Source organism: Peromyscus californicus, unplaced genomic scaffold, assembly GCF_007827085.1.
Source record: "Peromyscus californicus insignis strain IS unplaced genomic scaffold, ASM782708v3 Scaffold_7__1_contigs__length_154581171, whole genome shotgun sequence".
NCBI lineage: Eukaryota > Metazoa > Chordata > Mammalia > Rodentia > Cricetidae > Peromyscus > Peromyscus californicus.
This window is the reverse complement of record NW_026294595.1, coordinates 53553518-53572954: the sequence shown is the minus strand read 5'-3', so window position 1 is coordinate 53572954 and position 19437 is coordinate 53553518. Positions and strand designations below refer to the sequence as shown.

General features: G+C 42.5%; 1 protein-coding gene across 3 annotated transcripts in view; it reads left to right on the top strand.

Annotated features, from left to right (window-relative positions):
- Pde11a (phosphodiesterase 11A) overlaps positions 1-19437 on the top strand; it is a 351064-nt gene that overhangs the window by 153995 nt on the left and 177632 nt on the right. For all 3 annotated transcript variants that reach the window (XR_008215103.1, XM_052724559.1, XM_052724560.1), the window contains exon 6: positions 15784-15916. Coding sequence is in view for 2 of the 3 variants with exons in the window: in XM_052724559.1 (XP_052580519.1) it covers positions 15784-15916 (133 nt within the window). In the remaining variant the exon portion in view is untranslated. The remainder of the gene's footprint in view (positions 1-15783; positions 15917-19437) is intronic.

The window sequence follows — 19437 nt, the reverse complement described above, 5'->3', positions numbered from 1 at the left end:
GTGCCCTCTTATGGCTCCATGAGCACCAGGCATGCAAGCATGTACAACCGTGCAAGCAAATACTCTTACACATAAAATAATACATAAATAAATCTTTGAAAAGATTTCTCTATGACTTCACATTGAAATGAGAAGTAACTGTTTTATTCCAAAGCACAGAAGCAAGGGGGAGCTGGAAATGGCACAGTAAGTAGAGGGCTTGTTATACAAGCCTGAGGCCCAGAGCTCAGATCCCCAGCATCCATGTGTATGCTAGCCCAGTGTGGAGGGACCATCCATATTCCTGGAACTTTAGAGGCAGAGATGGGATCTCCAGAGCACTTTGGCTAGCTATATAAATGAATGTTTCCAGTCCCGACCGCCCAGTCCCAGAGGCTTAATATTACTTATAAATGCTCAGCTGATAGCTCAGGCTTCTTACTAGCTTACTCTAACATTTAAATTAACCCATTTCTATCAATCTATGTATTGCCATGTGGCTTGTGGCTTGTTACCTCATTTCAACACATTCTGATTTTTTCTGCGGCTGGCTGGCATCTCCTTGACTCCACCCTTCTCCTTCCCATCATCCTTAGTTTGGTCACCTTGCCTATATACTTCATGCCTGGCTACTGGCCAGTCAGTGTTTTATTAAACCAATTTGAGTGACAAATCTTTGCAGTGTACAAGAGGATTATTCCATAGCAAACTAGGCTAGCCAAATCAGAGCACTCTGGATTGAAGTGAGAGACCTTGCCTCAACACATAAGATAGGAAAGAGCAAATTCCTTTGGTTTTTGTTGTTGTTTGTTTGTTCTTCAAGACAGGGTTTCTCTGTTTAGCTCTAGCTGTCCTGGAACTCACTCTGTAGACCAGGCTGGCCTCAAATTCACAGTGATCCTCCTGCCTCTGCCTCCTGATTAATGGGATTATAGGTGTGTACCTCCACTGGAAAGGGCCAGTTCTCAACCTCTGATGTTCACATACATGCACACCCACACACATGTATTCCTCACATGTTCATGCATGTGAACACTCTCACACACATACAACCACACCAAATACACATAAAAAAAAAATCCCCCCAAGTAACAAAGCCTACATAAGCAAAAAGTAGAATACAGTTTGATAGGAGTGATGAAATTATTTCTGTTGAAAAACTAGCCACAACACAGAGCAGCAACTGAAGAAGAAATTCCAAAGTAAATGAGGTGATGCTGTTTTGTTACTCAGATACCAACACAATGACCCATTACCATATGCCAAGTCATGCATCTGAAGACAGAAAAAAATGGCCAGGTTCTTACTATAAACAAAAGAGTTTCAAAGCAGTATGAGCCTAGTGTAAACAAATCCATGTGTTTTGCAGGACTGCTACTAAAATGTGGAACAACAAATTTGTCAAAGAAAATTCTAACTAATTGGAAGTTGTTTCCTTTCCAGTGACAAGTCACTGGATTGAGGAAAGAAAAGGAAGCGTTGAAATTCTTAGAGAGGAAGTGCTGCGACAGTCTTGCTGTCTGCTGACATGCTTGTCCATGACAAGGGTGCTACAGCAACACTAAGAACACAGGTCTCTAAGTGACACGTTTCACCATGATGCCGTGAGTAATGTCAGAGAGTCCACACTTGTCAGTGTGCAGAATTTTAAACAATGGAGCCCCCCCCCCCCCCCAAGTGTGCCAGGCAGGGCAGAATTTTGACTCTGGTACCTTACCTCTTGTCGTCATTTCTTGATAGTACATTGCAAGAGCGAAGAGGTTTTGCCGATGTAAGGAAGAGAGGTTACTACCCTGCTGATGTCAAAGTGAAGAGGTCATGCTGGATCCTCTAGATGAGCCACAAAGAATAAAGCTTTCAGCCAGGTTAGGACAGAAAAGGAGGCCAGGGAGACAGCAGAAAGAGAAGTCAAAGATTTAAAATATTAACAGAGTTGTCACATGTTGCTGGTTTAAATCCACAGGAGGCCCAGCTGGCTTAATATCAAGGAAAGCAGAATCCATCTTAAAACTGCAAAAATTACTTTGCCAGCAACCTGTGTGAACTGTACTCTCCTTGGAAGCCTTCAGTGTACATGAGGGCCGCAGTAAAGAAACTGTTGACAGGAATGCTCCATTATTAGGGTTTTATTGAGAGACAGAGACAGAGAGAGAGAGAGAGAGAGAGAGAGAGAGAGAGAGAGAGAGAGAGAGAGAGAGAGAGAGAGAGTCAGTAAGAGTGGAAACAGAAATAGAGAGCATGGGGTGGACAAATCACAGGATTATAAGGAGGATGAGTAGTAGCTGGGGACAGGGAAGGACCAGGAGCTAGCAGGGACTTTGAAATGTATAACAGGTACCTGTGACACTGAGGGAGCCTGGAGGCCAGCATGGGCTTTGATATGCTAATGGGTGCCACAGGTAGTCATATGCCCCTTCTGCCAGAAGTAAAGGAAAAGACTCCCTTTGACAGATGGGACCTGGTTTCACAAATTCCTGAGGAAGACTGGCTTTTATCTAATGGCCAGAAATTTTTCTTTAGGTTGAGCTTATTTCTAGATATTTGGGCTGCCTGAGACCTAACATTCAGAAAAGCATACAGCCTTGGCAACATCTTGATCTCGGCCTTCTAAGAACCCAAACAGTGAATTGAGCTGAGCTGGAAACACATACACCTTAACTTTAAAGAACCTGAGACACTTTAGGGTTTCTTTCAGTTTTAATATTGTATGGCCCTGCTATTCTTCTCTTTGAAAGGAAAATAAAAGTTGTTTGCCACACTACTTTCCTGAGCCCCATTTCTCAGGTCAGAATAGTAAAACCAGTGTTTCAATGTTTAGGGTAGTATCTGAAATTCTTTGTAGGATCTAGTTGCAAACAAATGATTCCTTCTTACAAATGTTTTTAATCCATCTTCATTATCTCTATAACTCTCTCTTTTAGGCCTCTAGACTCCATGGCCCAAATTCTGTCATTTTTATGGGGAAGTTGTCTTCCATGATGTGATTCTGATGAGTCAAAGCTTCATGATAATCTTGATTCTTTTCCCAAGGGTTTTTATAAAAGGCATCAGGGATTCTGAGTAACCGTCCTTAGTTCTTGCCCAGCATCGATGAAACAACCAAGAAGAAGTTTGCAATAGACATATTAGCCCTAAAAAACTAAAAGGGATGAGTGAGGGTTTTTTGATTACCCCTGAGTGTACTGTGATTACAGACTGTAATCATATTGCACTTTATAACCAAAACATCACTGGCCCCCAGGGGGTAGTTGTTAGCACCCAGTCAGATTATGGCTATGATCTGGGCCTGGAGGAAGAGGCTACAAACTCTACAAGGCTAATGTGACTCACCCACTTGGACATTATTACTCCAAAGTACGCTTCAGGGGAGCAGAAACGGCTTTTGAAAATGTCACTAAATGTCTGTACTGTGACTTGTGATGGTACTAATGCCTTTGGGTATCTCTCAGAATATGACTTTCAGACTTTGAAAAATGTGATCCACAACAACAAAAACCTATCTAATTATCAACTGGCTGTTAAACTGACTGGGGAGAAACTCTAGCTCTGTACAATAGAGACACTTTTCAAAACTAGTTTAGGGGAGTCGCTTGACAACAAATAGCACCAAGAATAATAGCAATAGATAGAAACAACAGCATCTTGATGTGGGATACAGGAGATGCTCTTGTTTCCAAAGTTTCCACATTATTTAATATTTTAGATTTTTATCAGAAACCATAAAGCATACCAAGAAATAAGAAAATATAGCACAGACCTAGACAAAGCGGCTTTTGATAGAAACTGTCCCACTGGAGAGAATGGTTGGACTTATTTGGCAAAGACTTTGAATGGGAAATTATAAATATGTCCAAGATTAAAGGGAACCACATGCAGGGAACTAAGGGGGGATGTGAGAACAATGTCTCTCAACAACATCAATAACTAGCTGTATATAGATAGTATCATAAAAACAAACGTAAGTTCTAAAATTGACAAGTTAAATAAAATGAAAAGTTCTATAAGATGGGGCTCGAGAGCATGTGTGAGAAGGCTGAAGGCAGATAAGTCTACAGGAAATGTGTAGTCTAGGGAACAGGAAGAAAAAAGAGCGGAGAAAAGTAGTCTCCGAGACATCGAAACACTCTCAAGCATAAAACCCTGCATCCCTGCATGGAGGATTCCCAGAGAGAGACGTGAGAAAAGGGCTGACTTGCTTTTCTCATTGCGGTGACCTACTATCTGACATGAAGCAAGAGAGAAAGGGCTTCTTTTGCCTCGTAGTTTAAGAAGGGGTATGGTCAGTCACGGAGGGTTAGTGCGGGAACAGGAGCGTGAGTCAGCTGCTCACAGTGTGTCAGCAGTCAGAAACCAGAGAGGGGACAAGAAGCCGTGGGCTACAAGGTCTCGAGCCTGCACCCAGCGCTCTCCTGCGTAACACGAATCTTAAACGGTCTTATTAATTAAAAAACAAAACAAACCCCGGAGCCAGGTATTAGGGTGAATGCTGAGAGATTAGAAAACAACCTCACCTTGACAACTCCTCACCTGATCCTGCTTCCACGAATCCTCAGACTGAAAGCCTCTCTTTCAAGAGAGCGAGTGTTCCTGTTTCCTCTGACTGAAGGCTTCTGAGTCCTCGCCCCTGAGGGTCTCAGTTGAGCTGCTTAAAAGCCTAAAAGTTTAAAAGCCTCTAGTTCCTGGTCCTCAAGTCTTATATACCTTTCTGCTTCCTGCCATCACTTCCTGGGATTAAAGGCATATGTCTTTCCCAAGCAAGACATCAGATCTCAAGTGCTGGGTTTAAAGGTGTGTGTATTATTATGCCTGGGTGTTTCCAGTGTGGTCTTGAACTCACAGAGATCTGGATGGATCTCTGCCTCTGGAGTGCTAGGATTAAGGGAGTACGCCACCACTGTCTGGCCTCTATGTCTAATCTAGTGGCTATTCTGTTCTCTGACCCCAGATAAGTTTTATTAGGGTACACAATATATTGGAGGACACATATATCACCACATTCCTGTAGAGAAACTCCACTGTAGTGAATGCTCCTGTAGTGAAACCCCACCCCCTGAAGATTCCACAACCTTCCAAAACAGCACCACCCACTGAGTGCCAAATGCTGAAATATGGAAGCCTACAGAGGAAATTGCTCATTCAAAGAATAATGTCCTACCACTGTGCCCCATGGAATAAAGACCATCTCACAATGCCAAGTGGATTAATTCCTGATCCAAAAGTTCCCATATTGTTTCACAGTCCTAACACTGTTTCAAAGTTCAAAGTTTCTCCTGAGACTCAGGGTAATCTGTTAAGAGTTTGCTCTTTTAAACCCCAGGGACTCAGGCAGGGTTTCTGTTACTGTGTGACTTCCTTCACACAACCTGGGGGCATACCGTTGTGGATTACTTAGCACATGCAAGGCTGTTGAACTTCACTATACCAACATTCAATGTTGCTCATGGACAGAGCTCTAGGTGGCTGGGGGAGGGGGGGGGTCTCATTTCTACCCTCTCCAGGTGTCTGGCAAGGGGGTAGCTCAGCAAGTCATCTTCACAGACTGGTGCCTGAGGCTGAGCTTTGAAGCTCCTTCTTGTTTTCAAGACTGTTTCTTTCCTTTACCAGCAGACTATTCTCCTAAAATAATCCTAAATGTTCAGATGCTCTGGAGCTGTGGCTTGTCCTCTGAAACCCTTTGTCTCTGACCTAGGCGCACTTCAGGGAACTGTAGCTCTCCCGCGCATGTTTTCTTCCAGGGTAATCTAGTTGGGTTAATACACTCCAAGGCACTGAAGGTATGTGTGTCTAGGCCTCATTTTAATGTTAATTACAAGAAATAAAATAGAGGAGATGAAACATTTACAATGAAGTATATCTTCCAAATTCATCTTGAGAGACTCAAGGAAGCCCATTTTTCAAATACCTAACTTTCACATCTCAAATATATAAGATTAAAACATGTGATTTTGCTGTTAATTTTCATGGCTTTGAACATGAAGACTCAAATGAAAAATAAACTCATTGCTCCTTTTCATGGCAGATGGGGGACTTCTTGTTCTAGTAAAACTGTCACAGGGGAGAACAAAAGCTCTAAAAAATATTCCGTGGACAAGATGCATAAAAAAGCGCTGAACTCAAGCATAATAAAGCGGACCGTGTAGATCAGCTGTCCGTTGGATTGATTCTACCCTGTAAACAATTACAGCAACTTGGAAGCCCTGATAGTTTATGTGTTTGGCTCTTGCTTTTGTAGGTCTCTCATTTAATATACAGGTCTCTCATTTAATTTGCTTCAGCTAATATTTTGACTGGTTGACTCCACTTCTCTTTCCTTGCTGTCTCTACGTAGCCCTTGAACTTGTAATGTATGCCTTTGATGTAGGGAGGTGGTCACCACTGGTCCCACAGAGAGATATGGTGGGGCTACTTGAGATCTCTATCAGGGTATAATTTTCACTGCACATCGTCATTGGCAATTTTGCTACCTAGCACGGTTTCTTTTCCGTACCTCACCAAAGCTCACAGTGATGCTTAAATCAAAGACAATAACATCTCCCACACCCCAGGACTTAAGCTGACCAGATTAGCCCACTGTCTCACCAGATGCACTAGTTAGGGTTAGTATTGCTGTGATGGGATGCCATGATCAAAAAAAGCAAGTTGAGGAGGAAAGGGTATGTTTGGCTTACACTTCCACAGCACTGTTCATGGTCAAAGGAAGTCAGAACAGGAACTCAGGTAGGACAGGAACCTGGAGTCAGAAATTGATACAGAGACCATGAGGGATCTTACTGGCTTGCTCCTCAAAACTTGCTCAGTCTGCTTTCATATAGAACCCAGGAATACCTGCCCAGGGTTGGCACCACCCACTGTGGGCTGGGCCCTGCCTCATCAATCACTAATTGAGAAAATGCCCTACAGGCTTGTCTATAGTCCGATCTTATGGAAGCATTTTCTCAAACTTCTCATATTTTCAGGTGACTCTAGCTTGTGTCAAGTTAACATGAAAACACGTCAGAACACCAGGTGTTTTTAATAAAAGAGAAATCTCTGTGATGTATAGGATCTGGTACTTCCTTGCGTGCACTCTTCACATAGTATGTTATCTTGACCTCAAAGCATCCCCGTGAGATGGTTTTCTTCCCTGTAGTTTACATTAACCCATTCATCTGTAGTCTCATAGCTAGGAAATGTTTGCCAAAATTAAAACAACAACAACCTCAGAACAGATTTGTTTGGCTAAGAAATCAAGTTTTTACTACATTTTGCTGAAAGACACTACACATCCACACCCATCGCTACTCGAGGCCTATCTAAGCATCACAAGACATTACCCTAAAGTGATATCAACTCCTGGGGTGATAAATTTCATCATTTTAATTATACAACTTTAGGAAATGAAGTATAGAAAATGTGTTCATTAGTTGCCATGTCTTAATTTCTGATAACACAGAATCTTTAAAGTGGGAAAAATAGGAGTTTGTTGAAGTGTCCTCAAGCCAAACTTTGAAGGCAAGCTCATTAACAGGTCAGGATAAACTGTAGGGGCTTCTGGGAGTTAAAGCATCTCTCCCTACCACCATAACATAAGAGCTAACCAGCTGGTTCTGCTTGCTAATTGCATGATCTTTCCCTTTCATAACTAAAAGGTTTGTTTGGTAGCCTTTAAAGACACACTGAACCAGCAGAGATTAAAGTCCCAGTCTTGAGGGCTTGAGACCCTCCTGCTGGGGCCCTGGCTTTCAGCACCTTTGGTATTGACTTAGTTCCTTAATCTCCTAATTAAAGGACAATTTCAAATAATGTTGCTTAGTTGGTGGTGTCCCGAAGGCCCTCGGGGGTAGACAGGCTCTCTCCTGAGAAGAAAAAATAAGGAATGGAGCTTCAATTTGTGAGCCACAGTTCAGACTGACATCTAGTCAGCAAAGCAAAATGTGAAACACTACCACGTTTAATCTGTAATTCAAAAATCAACTTTTTGTTTGAAAGCATAAAAGAAGAAATTAGCTCCCTATCCCACTGATTAAGAATCAAGCTGCCAAAAGATCAGCTGATAATCATCTTTTGACAGTGAGAAAACAGACAGCTAAAACTTCTGCCCCCACATTATTAATCAATGTTTAGTAAATAGCCACAGTCTTCATTAGTGATTATCAGTACATCCAGGAGAATGAGCAAGTTCAGTCTTGAAAAACCTGATATGCTGTAGAATCGTGATGAAAAAGTGTCTAGAAAGTATTCAACATACATATAAATATTATTATATGTGTATATAAAATCTCAAATATACACAAGAAACTCAAGACTCATAGGTATGGTGCTACAGATACGGCAGTTATTTATAAGGATATGAAGCTTTTAATACAAGGTTCATGCACAGAACCACACAGCATATTGTTTGGATTCTTCCATCGTAGCCTTATTCATTACTTGTACCATGTATCTATCCTAAGTGTTAGCTCAGTTATTGCCTGTATCAAAATAAAAAACAAACAAACAAACAAAAAACCCACAGACTTCTAAACATGCCTTGTGGTATAACTTCAGCTGAATTTTTAAAAACTCCTTCTTATGAATGAATTTTTCAAAGATTAACTAAGGTCAACACCCCTTTTTCTCACCTTCCCTAATACTTTGTACTCTCTTCCACAGAGCGTCTACCACAGTCCGTTGCTACTGTCTGTGTGTTTCCTGAAGCTCCAGCCCTGTTAGCTTCTGTCCCTGTAGGTGGTACTAGAGTTGGACTGATTCCCATGTGCAGGTGGTGTCTTCTGAGATTCCTTCATGTGCTGGTAGAATATCTGACATAAACATCTTAAAGGAAAGAAAGATTTATTTTAGCTTTATGGTTTAGGAGGTGTTAGTCCAGGGTTGCCAGCACCACTGTTTCTGAGCCGGTGGGGAGGCTGAACAGGATGATGTTGGAGCATGTGGTGAAGACTGCTCACCTCATAGTGGACAGGAAACGGAGAGGATGTGGGGAAGGGGAAAGCAAGACACAGCTCCAAGGCGCATACCCTTCCCCTCTTCTTGAAGAGTGATCTACCTCTTCAAGCTGGGCCCCATCACCTGCTTTTATCACCTTTCAATAACGCCATTGTATTATGAATCTATCAAGGATGAATCTGTCAATTAGGTCAGAGTTCTCATGATCCAGTCACTTCCCCAAAGCCCATCAGAGAACAAACAAGGCCCCAACACATGAACTTGTAGAGGAACAGTTTATATTCAAAACAGCAGATGGGTTTCCATGTATCCATTCCTTAGGTCAGCGAAAGAGGGACACACACTTTATATGTACTTCTTGCAAGATTTAGTCTTTCTATTGCCTAATACAAACCCAACGAATAGTAACTCTTGAAGAAACAAGATCCTGAGAATTTCTAGTGACAATATGTAAATAAACTCTGATATTGATATCTGATATCAGCACAGGTACAGCCTAATGATTGATATTTTGTCTTCTGATATATGCTGTTTTGAGAAGTTACTCTGGAGGTAGTCTTGTTGATTTTCACAGTTTTCTGTGTTTGGAACTTTAGCAAAACCAGATTTAAGATGTTGAAGTAACTTGCTCCGAGTTGTTTCATTTAGTCTCGCTTTGTTTTACTCGTATAGCTTTCTCTCTTAAACTCGTCTGGATCTTGCCAGCCTCAAGGCTTGTGTCTACCTCCCTGCCCCTCACTTTGGAGGCGGCCACACTGCAGAAGTATGTGCTCTCTGTAATAGGGCAATTCTCTTTTCTTCTCATCCTCTACAGTCAATATGGGTGAGTTTGTGGAGATCTCTTTGCAGTCAGTTTGAGTTTCACATTTGGAAGCAAGATACTATCTAGGAAAGGAGACAAGACTGTGGGCTTTTACATGAGGCCCGCTTAAATAATTACATCCATTTACACCCCTGATCTTTGTAAAGCAAGCATAATCAGATTTACAGTTAGCTTGGTAGTTTATCATGAATCCTGAGTCTACAGAGGTCAATTTTATATAGATAAACCATCATAGTTGGATTTCATTTTATAAGGGTGTTTCACTGAAGATGAAATGTTAATTATATTTATTTGACCTTCCCAGACCATTATTACATGGGTTGCTTTTTCTTTATGCCACTTTTATTTTGTCTCTAAGATATTTTAAATATTCTCACTACAGGAGGAAACCTGAATGTAAGAAGCTGCAAAATATATCGTTTGTATAAACAAACTTTGGAAACATCAAGATGCTTCCAAAATATCTATATGAGGATATGAGCTCAGCTGTAGTGCTCACCGATACAGACGGGTCTGGTAGAGTCTGGAGGAGCTATTTAATTAGATCTGTGGCAATGTGGACTAAACAATTATGGCCCTAAGATCCAGGAACCAAAATGCTTCACAGAGCTTGGTGGAAAGCATTTGCTATCCTGAGATCCAGTGGTCAACCTCCCTTACATGGGTTCAAAGCAGTGGGCTATGACAAGAAATTTTGAATGGAAGTCTCCCTAGAAACTCAGAGTGCAGGGGACTCAGAGGTATCTATGGTCTTACAGTTATGCACAGGACACAGAGGAGTACTTGGTTGAAGTAAACTCATTTGCACCCCTAAACTATGAAGGTCTAGAAATGATTGAATTGCAGTTGTGGTTCCAAACTGTGGTGACTCTTCTTACTTTGGTAAGGTATAAAATGAAAGTTTGGACGTTGGCCTTTGATCTCTCTAATCAAAATTCTCAGACTCAGAAAAGCTGATTAATTCAATTTTGGATGTTAAGTTAATCTCACAAAATCCTGAAGACAGGACTTGCTGGAAACAAATTCCAACCTCCGTCTGATAGAACAGGACCTGGAAGGCTCAGACTTCTTGGAGAAGGCTGCTCTATACTGGCCTTCATACTGAGGGTCAATTACTGGCAGAGCTTTGTCTGACATTGGTATGAATAGGAAGACATGCCACAGAAGAAGTTGTTGGAGAAATCAGAAGTATGTTTGAGAAGGATGATGTTTTGGGAAGACCATGGGAGCTGCCAAATATTTAAAGGACTGTCAGCTAGAGAGGTGCATGCTGTTTGGCTACAAGAGGTGACGGTTTTTAGAAAGTAAACTGAGTTTCAACAAAATGGATGCTGTGTTTTGTGTAGTGAGTTGCCTCACTGAAAGCAATCTTAATTTAATATTACATGCAATTTAATATTACAGCCCATCTTTCAGATGTGTTGAAGAAGAGATTGAAGCCAGTCACTGGCAAAGCACATAAGCGTCTCTGTGAGAATTTGAAGAAGGTACCTCCTTTGGTGGTACAACTGCAAGCAAATCCGTATATTCAGGCTAGACTTTATCAGCATTCATGCCTTTTAGAGCAGTGCTTCTCAACCTCCCTAACGCTGTGACCCTTTAATACAGTTCCTCATGTGGTAGTGCCCCCCAATCATAGAATTATTTTCATTGCTACTTCATAACTGTAATTGTGCTACTGTTATGAATCATAATGTAAATATCTGTGTTTTCCAGTGGTCTTTTGGAGGTTGCAGGCCACAGGTTGAGAGCCACTGTTTTAGAGAGACCCATTATGTCTACAGAGCTATCCATGGTCTTAATCATGTCTTGTTCCAACAGCAATCAACACAAAGAAAGGAAACATTAGTGAATACAAGGGTCATTATTAGTCAGAAATTATTAGTCATTTTAGTCAGTTTTGATTAGCAAAACCCGTCTAAAAGAACAACAACAACAAAAAAAAACTAACTGGGGCCGTTTCCTTTGTGATTAAATGCATTACATTGCTGTAATGTATAAAGGAATACCAACTGCTCTGTGAAGAATTTGCTGCAAATGTGATGCTTTTAAAAGATGTTTACTATGTGAAACTCTTGACTTAAAATATTACCCTAGTTTGACCTAGTTTGAACTACAACTGTCTAATTAGTACTACTATAACCATTTTACAGATGAAGTGTCAGTAACTCACCTGAAATCATAGTGGTGGAAAGGGCCATTTGAATGGGATAGATCTGACTTCAAAATGAGGGTCTGAATTATATTGCACAAAATCACTCTTCTAAAAAATGAGAACACAGAAAAGAAGCAAGGTTTTGAAAGTTGCAACTGGGATTGAAAAGTTGAACTGGTGAAAAGGCCAGAATATGATTGCTGTGGTCTGAGCATTCACATGTGGAAACCTAGTCCTGAGTGTGAGACTATCTGTGTAGGTGTTGCCTCTGGGAGATGATTAGCTCATGTGGTGAGCCTTCATAAATGGGATTAGTATCCTTCTAGAAGAGCCCCTGGAGAGCTCTCCTACTCTTCCCACCATGTAAAATAGGAAAGAAGGACCCAGACATCAAATCTGTAAAAGCCTTCATCTTACTTTTTCCCAGAGCCATGAGAGATAAATATTGGTTTTTTTATTTTCCTCCTAGTCCATGGTGTTTTGTTACAGCCACCCAGACTAACATAATGACGTAAATGACAGATGGACTTTGCCGATTTCTCCCTGGGTGGCCTATCTCCTAAACCTTAGCATATGTGCCTGTGGACCATCGACTGTACAGATGCAAGCGTGGTTCTCAGCGAGGCTGTGGCACAGTCACAGCTGTAGAGCATTTCAGATCCCACCTCCTTCCTGAAGCCCCTAGGCCTCTTCAGCAGCCATAGTTGATTCAGCTGACTCGGTGACTTGGCCACCCAGCCGCATGGCAATTTTTTTCATTTGAGAATTGTAATGGGCATTTCAATGTCTACGTTGTTTAACTGCCAGTGTGCTTCTGTCTCCTCTTCAGCTGGGTGGTCAGCACGGTAAGGGCAAAGACCAGAGCTTTCTGCAGACTGTTTGACCAGTGCCTTGCATGGAATCAGTGTTCCTCCTTCTGCAACTGCAGTGTGATGCTGCAGTTCTTCCAGTGCAGTGTGCAGTCTGAACTGAGAACATTCTAAAACGTCCTAGATTTAGAAGGAGACTTTCAAGAGCCCCAGCCGGCTCAGCGATGTTTTGCTGTCATTCCTTCTTTGGGGATTCTGTAAGTGGGGACCCGAGGCTCTTCTGAGCAAATGCAGCGTTTTCCCTTCCTTCCATTCACTGCAGCTCAGACCGGAGTGTTCACTACTTCTGCATCTTCCCAAACTCTCTGGTGTTCTCTTTTCTCTCTCTCTCTCTCTCTCTCTCTCTCTCTCTCTCTCTCTCTCTCTCTCTCTCTCTCTCTCTCTCTCATGTTCAGATGAGGTCCACAAGCCTTGCTTTTCTTCTGCTTATTAAGCTCCTAAAGAGTAATAAAGAAACAGAGTCATCTGGGAGTAAGGAGTGAGAGTTAGGTAAACATCAGATCTCTTGGGAAGTTAGAGAGCATCTCTGGGCTTCCGTTTTTCTGAGCTGATAGGATAGAGAGACTCACATCTATCTTTATAAAGATGCACATGCAGACAACACATTCGTTAACAAAACATCCACACTGCCTTGTTCTACAGCGATGGTAAGTCTGTTTGTTTTCTCTTCCTTTCACACCCCCCCCCCCACCGTGCTTTCCCCTCCTTTCTTCCCCTTGATATCAGTTTCTCTACACAAGCCCTTGCTGAGAAATTCCAGCCATTTAAATTTCACATCCCTAAAAGGAATCTCACCTCTGTGTCAGCTTTGCGGTCCTGAGAACTGATTGAGGTCCTGGTCCTGTTTTCCCCATGAGCAATCAGTCCATGCTTCTGGAACACCTGTTACCTTTCTCATCTTCTCAAATCTCAAAACACACCCTTGCTTTGAATAGTACCAGATGTTCAGGAGCAAAATGCACACCACCAGTGTGTGGCTCCCAAGCCCTTGACATAGGCTTGGCATCTGTAGCCCGCGAGGGGCTCCTCTCATCTTTGGTCTCTCTTAGCTAGCACGTCTTATTCACTACTCTGAATTAAGGTTCCTAAAATCATTGCTCAAACAGCCCTTTCTTCCCCATATTCTTAAACAGTTCTCTATTGCCTAGAGCTAAGGTCCTGGCAACTCCATCACAGTCTCAATTCTCGGACCCCGGCCTTCTTCCTAGTCTTATTTCTCACTATCTGGTCACTCATTTTTCTCTGTTTATCTTTAATTCCTGATGTTTCCTCCTCACACCTGCAACCTCTCCTGTGAACTTATGCCCGTCTTGAAAGACACTTGGTGAAGTGGTTAATGCTTGCTCCTTGTCCCTACTATTCTTCATCTCGGGTTCCTCCCTGACGTCTCCACTCAGGTCCTTCTAAGGTCCCATTCTAGCCCTTTCCCCCACAGTCTGCAGCACATAAGAGGCCAGCACTTCCCCAACTAGTTGATCATGAAACACTTCTAAAATTATACTGTACGGAGCTGGAGGGGCGACTTGGTTGGTAAAACGCCTGCCATGGCAAGCATGAGGACCTGAGTTCATATCCCCAGCATGCATGTTAAAACGGGGCTTGGCAGAGCCCATCCGTAACTGAAGTACTAGAGGGCAGAGATAGGTGGGCTTCTCAAGATCGGCCAGCCTAACTAAATCAGTGACAGACTCTCAGAAAAATGAAATGGAGAGTGATCATTTGAGACACCTGACATCAGCCTCTGGTCTACACACACACACACACACACACACACACACACACACACACACACACGCATACACACATACACACGTATACACAAAATAAATGTATTGTAAAATACAATATACAGGCAACATAGAATGTGTTGGCAAGTCAATGACTCTTTGAAAGAGCATCAAGAATTCAGTCCACACATTTTTATAAATTTAGAAATGATTTTGTTAGCCTAGATTCACACATCAGGTACATTTTACCACGTTTCTTCCTCTATGTTGCTTTCACTAAAGCATAACATAAAGCTTCATTTGTCATAAAATAGCAAGGAGAAAGCAGAACACAGACTTTGTGGTTTGTGTTAGAAAGCAAACATCTTTTCTTTGAGGTTTTTTTGATTTACATACCACTTAATAGCCGTAAACCCGGGCCTCTTGTTAAAACTTCCATTTGCATCTAGAGAGCCACAGAGAGTCAGCTTGTGCACTCTTTGTACTGTATTTGCGTTAAGAGATGAATAACGTCACAAATATATCCCGAGTTTACCAGTCACGGAGCATCAGTCCCTACATATGTGATAAGAGAGGGTGGTAGATAATCTATCCCTCCTGCTCATTCATGCATCTAGTGGTCTCCATGACAGCTCCGGCCCTTCCCAGCATGCCATGGAGTCCAAACGGGTACATGCAGTGTAATAATAACTATGCACAAATGTGTACAAACAGTGTAATAGCAATGACTGTCTACAGTCTTAGTATTTTCTTACATAAAATGCAGCATGGACTGATAATACTGATAGGGCTGTGTTATCGCTGGATATACAGCTCAGAGACAGATCATTAGCTTAGCCTGTATAAGGCCTTGTGTTGCATCCTTATACCAAAAATGTCCAACTTTTATTTCCCAGTTCCCCCTCCATTCTTGGTACCAAAACATCAAGGATGGTCAGCTAGGTGGTCAAGCTAAGGGACCCAGCGGAAATGTACAAAGCCACATGTTGGTGTCACGTCTTGTCGGTTTGGGTCTTTACCTGATCGTGTGCTTTTATATCTGTCTGCCTTGAGGCTTAAACACAGTCTAAGTTACTCTCTAGCCTGTAGAGGATCTGTGTTTCTACTCATGGTCTGATTGCCTTCCACTCTAGTGGGGAAATAAAGTGGCTCCTGATAATTATCTCCCTGTCATTCTATGACTAATAGCATGTGTCCCTCGGTGATGGGGACAGGTAATGTTGCTATTAATGTAGTCTGGCAAAGCTTGCTTTCCAACAAACTTAGTTTCTCTTCTTTCTCATTGCTGGCTTGGCGCTCTGGCAGTTTCAGAGAAAGCATGGAGAAGTCATCCTGCTCCGAGTGGTTGATAAATAACAGCGTCGCTGAGCTGGTTGCTTCGACAGGCCTTCCCGTGAATGTCAGCGATGCCTACCAGGACCCGCGCTTTGATGCTGAGGTAAGAGGAGCCCGCTGTTTGAGGTTCTGTTGTCACACAGGGTTGACGATGTTTCTGGTTGAGGTGGGGAAGGGATGTCGTGCAGCAGCACAATAACCAAGATAGCTGACATTTCTGCACGCTCTGTGATCTGGTTCCCAGTGTTGCCTACTGTAACTGACTGCATGGGTCTGCCCAGACTTGTGGACAGATAGCCATCCTCAGTCTGATACTCTTTCATACCTGGGCAGACTTTATATTAAACTGTGACATAATAGTAAAAATGCATATATGACATGCTCTCTGGCCAACAGATGCTAGAATCACTATCATATTTTTAAAATTGCCCCTTATATAAACAGAAAATGGGTTGTTATTGTTTAATGTAAGTTATATAGGCATGTTATACTGACATGCAGCACGTATAAAACAGTTTTAAAGTTTATATTCTAAGGTGGTATAGAAATATCATGTGGGTGTACTCACATAAGCTTATAAAATGCCTCTGGATTGGTAAATGCAGATAATACGTATAGATGTATACATATGGAGAGGGATACACTCAAAGCTTTCTGTTGCAGACTGACAGGTTTAATTCTGAAAGAGTGACTGGACTTTTTGAAGAAAGGTGAGGAGATAGGTGTTGTGGGAAAAGCTGAGTGAGCATGGGGAGTTTGGGGAACCAGGATTAGTTTAATGTGGCAGAGTGCCACAGTAGATGATGCGGGAGAGATAGCTATTTTAAACCAATTTGAGGTTTACCTACACAGTGGGAATTAGTAGTTGAGTTTCAAGTGCAGGAGATGTGGGACTTGTATTCTTAAATTTTAATCTAATTAACTTACTTACATTTCTGGAATAAGATCTTGGTGTTCAGCAGTTCTCTGCCTCCACCGCTGTAGTACTGGGATGACACACACAAGCCACCCCAAGTTGTATTTTAAAATGATCCCACTGGCTATTGAGTAGAGGGTAGATTCCTAGCAACAGAGGGACATGTAATCCCTGATCTGTCAAAAACTAGGGGTTATTACACCCATTTCATAGACATTGAGCGCTGATGTATACTTAGAAGATGTGTGAGGATGCAACCCTACTGTCTCTCAGATGCCACAGCCCATCATGTCCACAGCTGTTATGGGGACCCAGAGATGTCACGGAAGCAAGAATCTTAGTCTGATTAATAACTGTCATCAGATCATCTTTGTGTATATCTGCAGGGAGATAGTAAATCCCTTAAAATCCCCCTCTCTGTAGCTCTTGGACCATTCCTGTCCCATGTTCCATCCCCCATACATTTCCTCTTCTTCCTGGCTTTGATGATCCCACCTTGGAAACTCTTTGATGAACTCCCAGTCTGGGTTGGAGACTATTAGCTGTTCTAGTGATGACCACCTTCCAGCTCTCTACTGACCTGAGACACTGTGTTTGAACTCGGGAAAGCACAGAGCCCCAAGTGTCTTCACTTCTCTTGTGAGGAAGGGTACCCCAGCACCTGGGTTGTGTGACTGTCGAGTGAAAATGTCAGGATGTCAGTATGTGCGTACTGCAGCACTGTGCTTGGAGCAGAGATTGCTGTGTAGAAGTCCCGTCTCTTCCTGCGTCTCTCTTCCTTGAGCCAAGAAAGAGGGAGCACTAAAGGAAGATTTCTGTGCATACATTTTTATGAAGAAAATCCCTCAGTGTTCTATGATTGTCACTGATAATAAATGAACAGCCCAAGGAGTTTGGTTATGCAGAAAAATCATAATTGCCAGTTGTCACAAAGTCAACATGTTTAATTGGCTGTGGGAGAGGTAAGTGTTCCCTAACCTAGATCATAGCACTAGGTTGGGTGTGAATTGCTACCTTCTGCTCTTAGCTTTGGATCATGGAGAAGGTCAAATTCTGGAAGAAAAAAGAAAAAAGAAAAGGAAACTGTTACCTTTCCCCTAAGTTCGTAGACTGCCTGTAAAGGTGTAAGAGAACATATGCCTACCCCCCGGACTTGGAAAAGGTCATTACTTTAGAATCTTTGTATTGATTTTCCCTGATCCCATCGCCTCACTCACCACCCCCACGGGTTACCAGTATCCAGACTCTGAATTTGGCATTGCTTTGCTGTCCTGTGTGGGCTCGTTCCACACATTTAAAACTCTACCCACTATGTTTTGTATTTTTATCTCTCTGAACTTCAAATTGGCTAATACTGTGTGTATTCACCTGTGGCTTTTTGTCCTCAACATTATGTGGCTGATGCTGCAAGTATGAGCATTGTCTGAACGAGTGAGACTTGTTTTGTTTATCCAACAGGTTTCTGAGAGACCTTTGAGTTCAATGTTTTGTTGATATATCAGTAATATTGAATGAGAAAAAAAAAAGAAATAAAAAGGAGGACATGGCTGCTCCCAGGAATGGGGAAGGAGAAGGCTACTGTAGATATGAGGGAAAGCACAGGAAGGGGCAGAGACAGAGCTATCTGGGAGAGTCCAGTGAGCATGGTCAGACTGAGGCAGGCCACGTGAGGAGAGACGGGGAGGGAGAGCAAAAGAGGAGCCATGAACCCAGAGGGGCAACCTGGGCCAAGAGAGCGAAAGGGGAAAAACAGACCGGCATAGCCCAATGGCTGGATTATATGAGGAAGAACAGCTGAGGAAGGGTATGCCAGCCAGGAGGATGCTGTGACAGGTAGGGACTGAGGGATGCTGGGAGAACCTGGCAGCAGCCAGTGTTAGCTTTGATACGCTAATAAGCGCCTCAGTTAGTCATTTGTCCCGGGTTTGAGACATATCTCTATGACTTTTCTTTTAAACGAAAAAAAAAAAGTTTTCAGATTTACTTGTTTAATGTATGAGTGTTTTGCTTGTGTGTGTCGGGGGGTGGGTGGGCGGGGGTGCTGGGGAGAACCTTGTACATACCCGGTACCTGTGGAGGTCAGAAGAAGACATTGGATACTCTGGAACTAGTGTTACTGATTCTTTCAATAAGAAATAATTCACTCCATCAAACTTTGCCTCGCTTATCAAGTATAAAAGTAAGCTGGCTCTCTAATTTCTGTGTCATTCCTACTACATGATGATTTCCGGGAGGTTCTTAGGAACTCAGCCCAAACACGGACAGGAAGAGAATGGTCCTTATTTTCAAATTTTGCTTTTGTAACTATTGTTTTTCCTTCCGATGGAAGAAGCTACAGAGCATGGCTTTGGGGTGACAAGGCAAACCTCACTCCAGGTGCCCTCAGGTCCCTGCTGATAGGGCTGTGGGGCAAGAATTCTCAGCTGTCCCCCTGCTGGGCATTCCCTTTGTAATCCTCTTAAATAGTTAATGGAGTTTCCTCCTTGTGGAGAAGTGGCAGGTGAGCCACAGTGATTAGCTGCTGTCTGTATGCCTAGACTCGTGGCGCCAGAATATTGCAGATAATCCACAGATATTGATAACGGAACTATTTATTTAGAAATTATATTAGGGAAAACAGCTCACTAAACAGGATGTGCAAAATCGTTGCAGAGTCCTGGAAGGTTGGTGTCCTGTCTCACACTGCTCCTGCACCCTGAGTCAGTCCG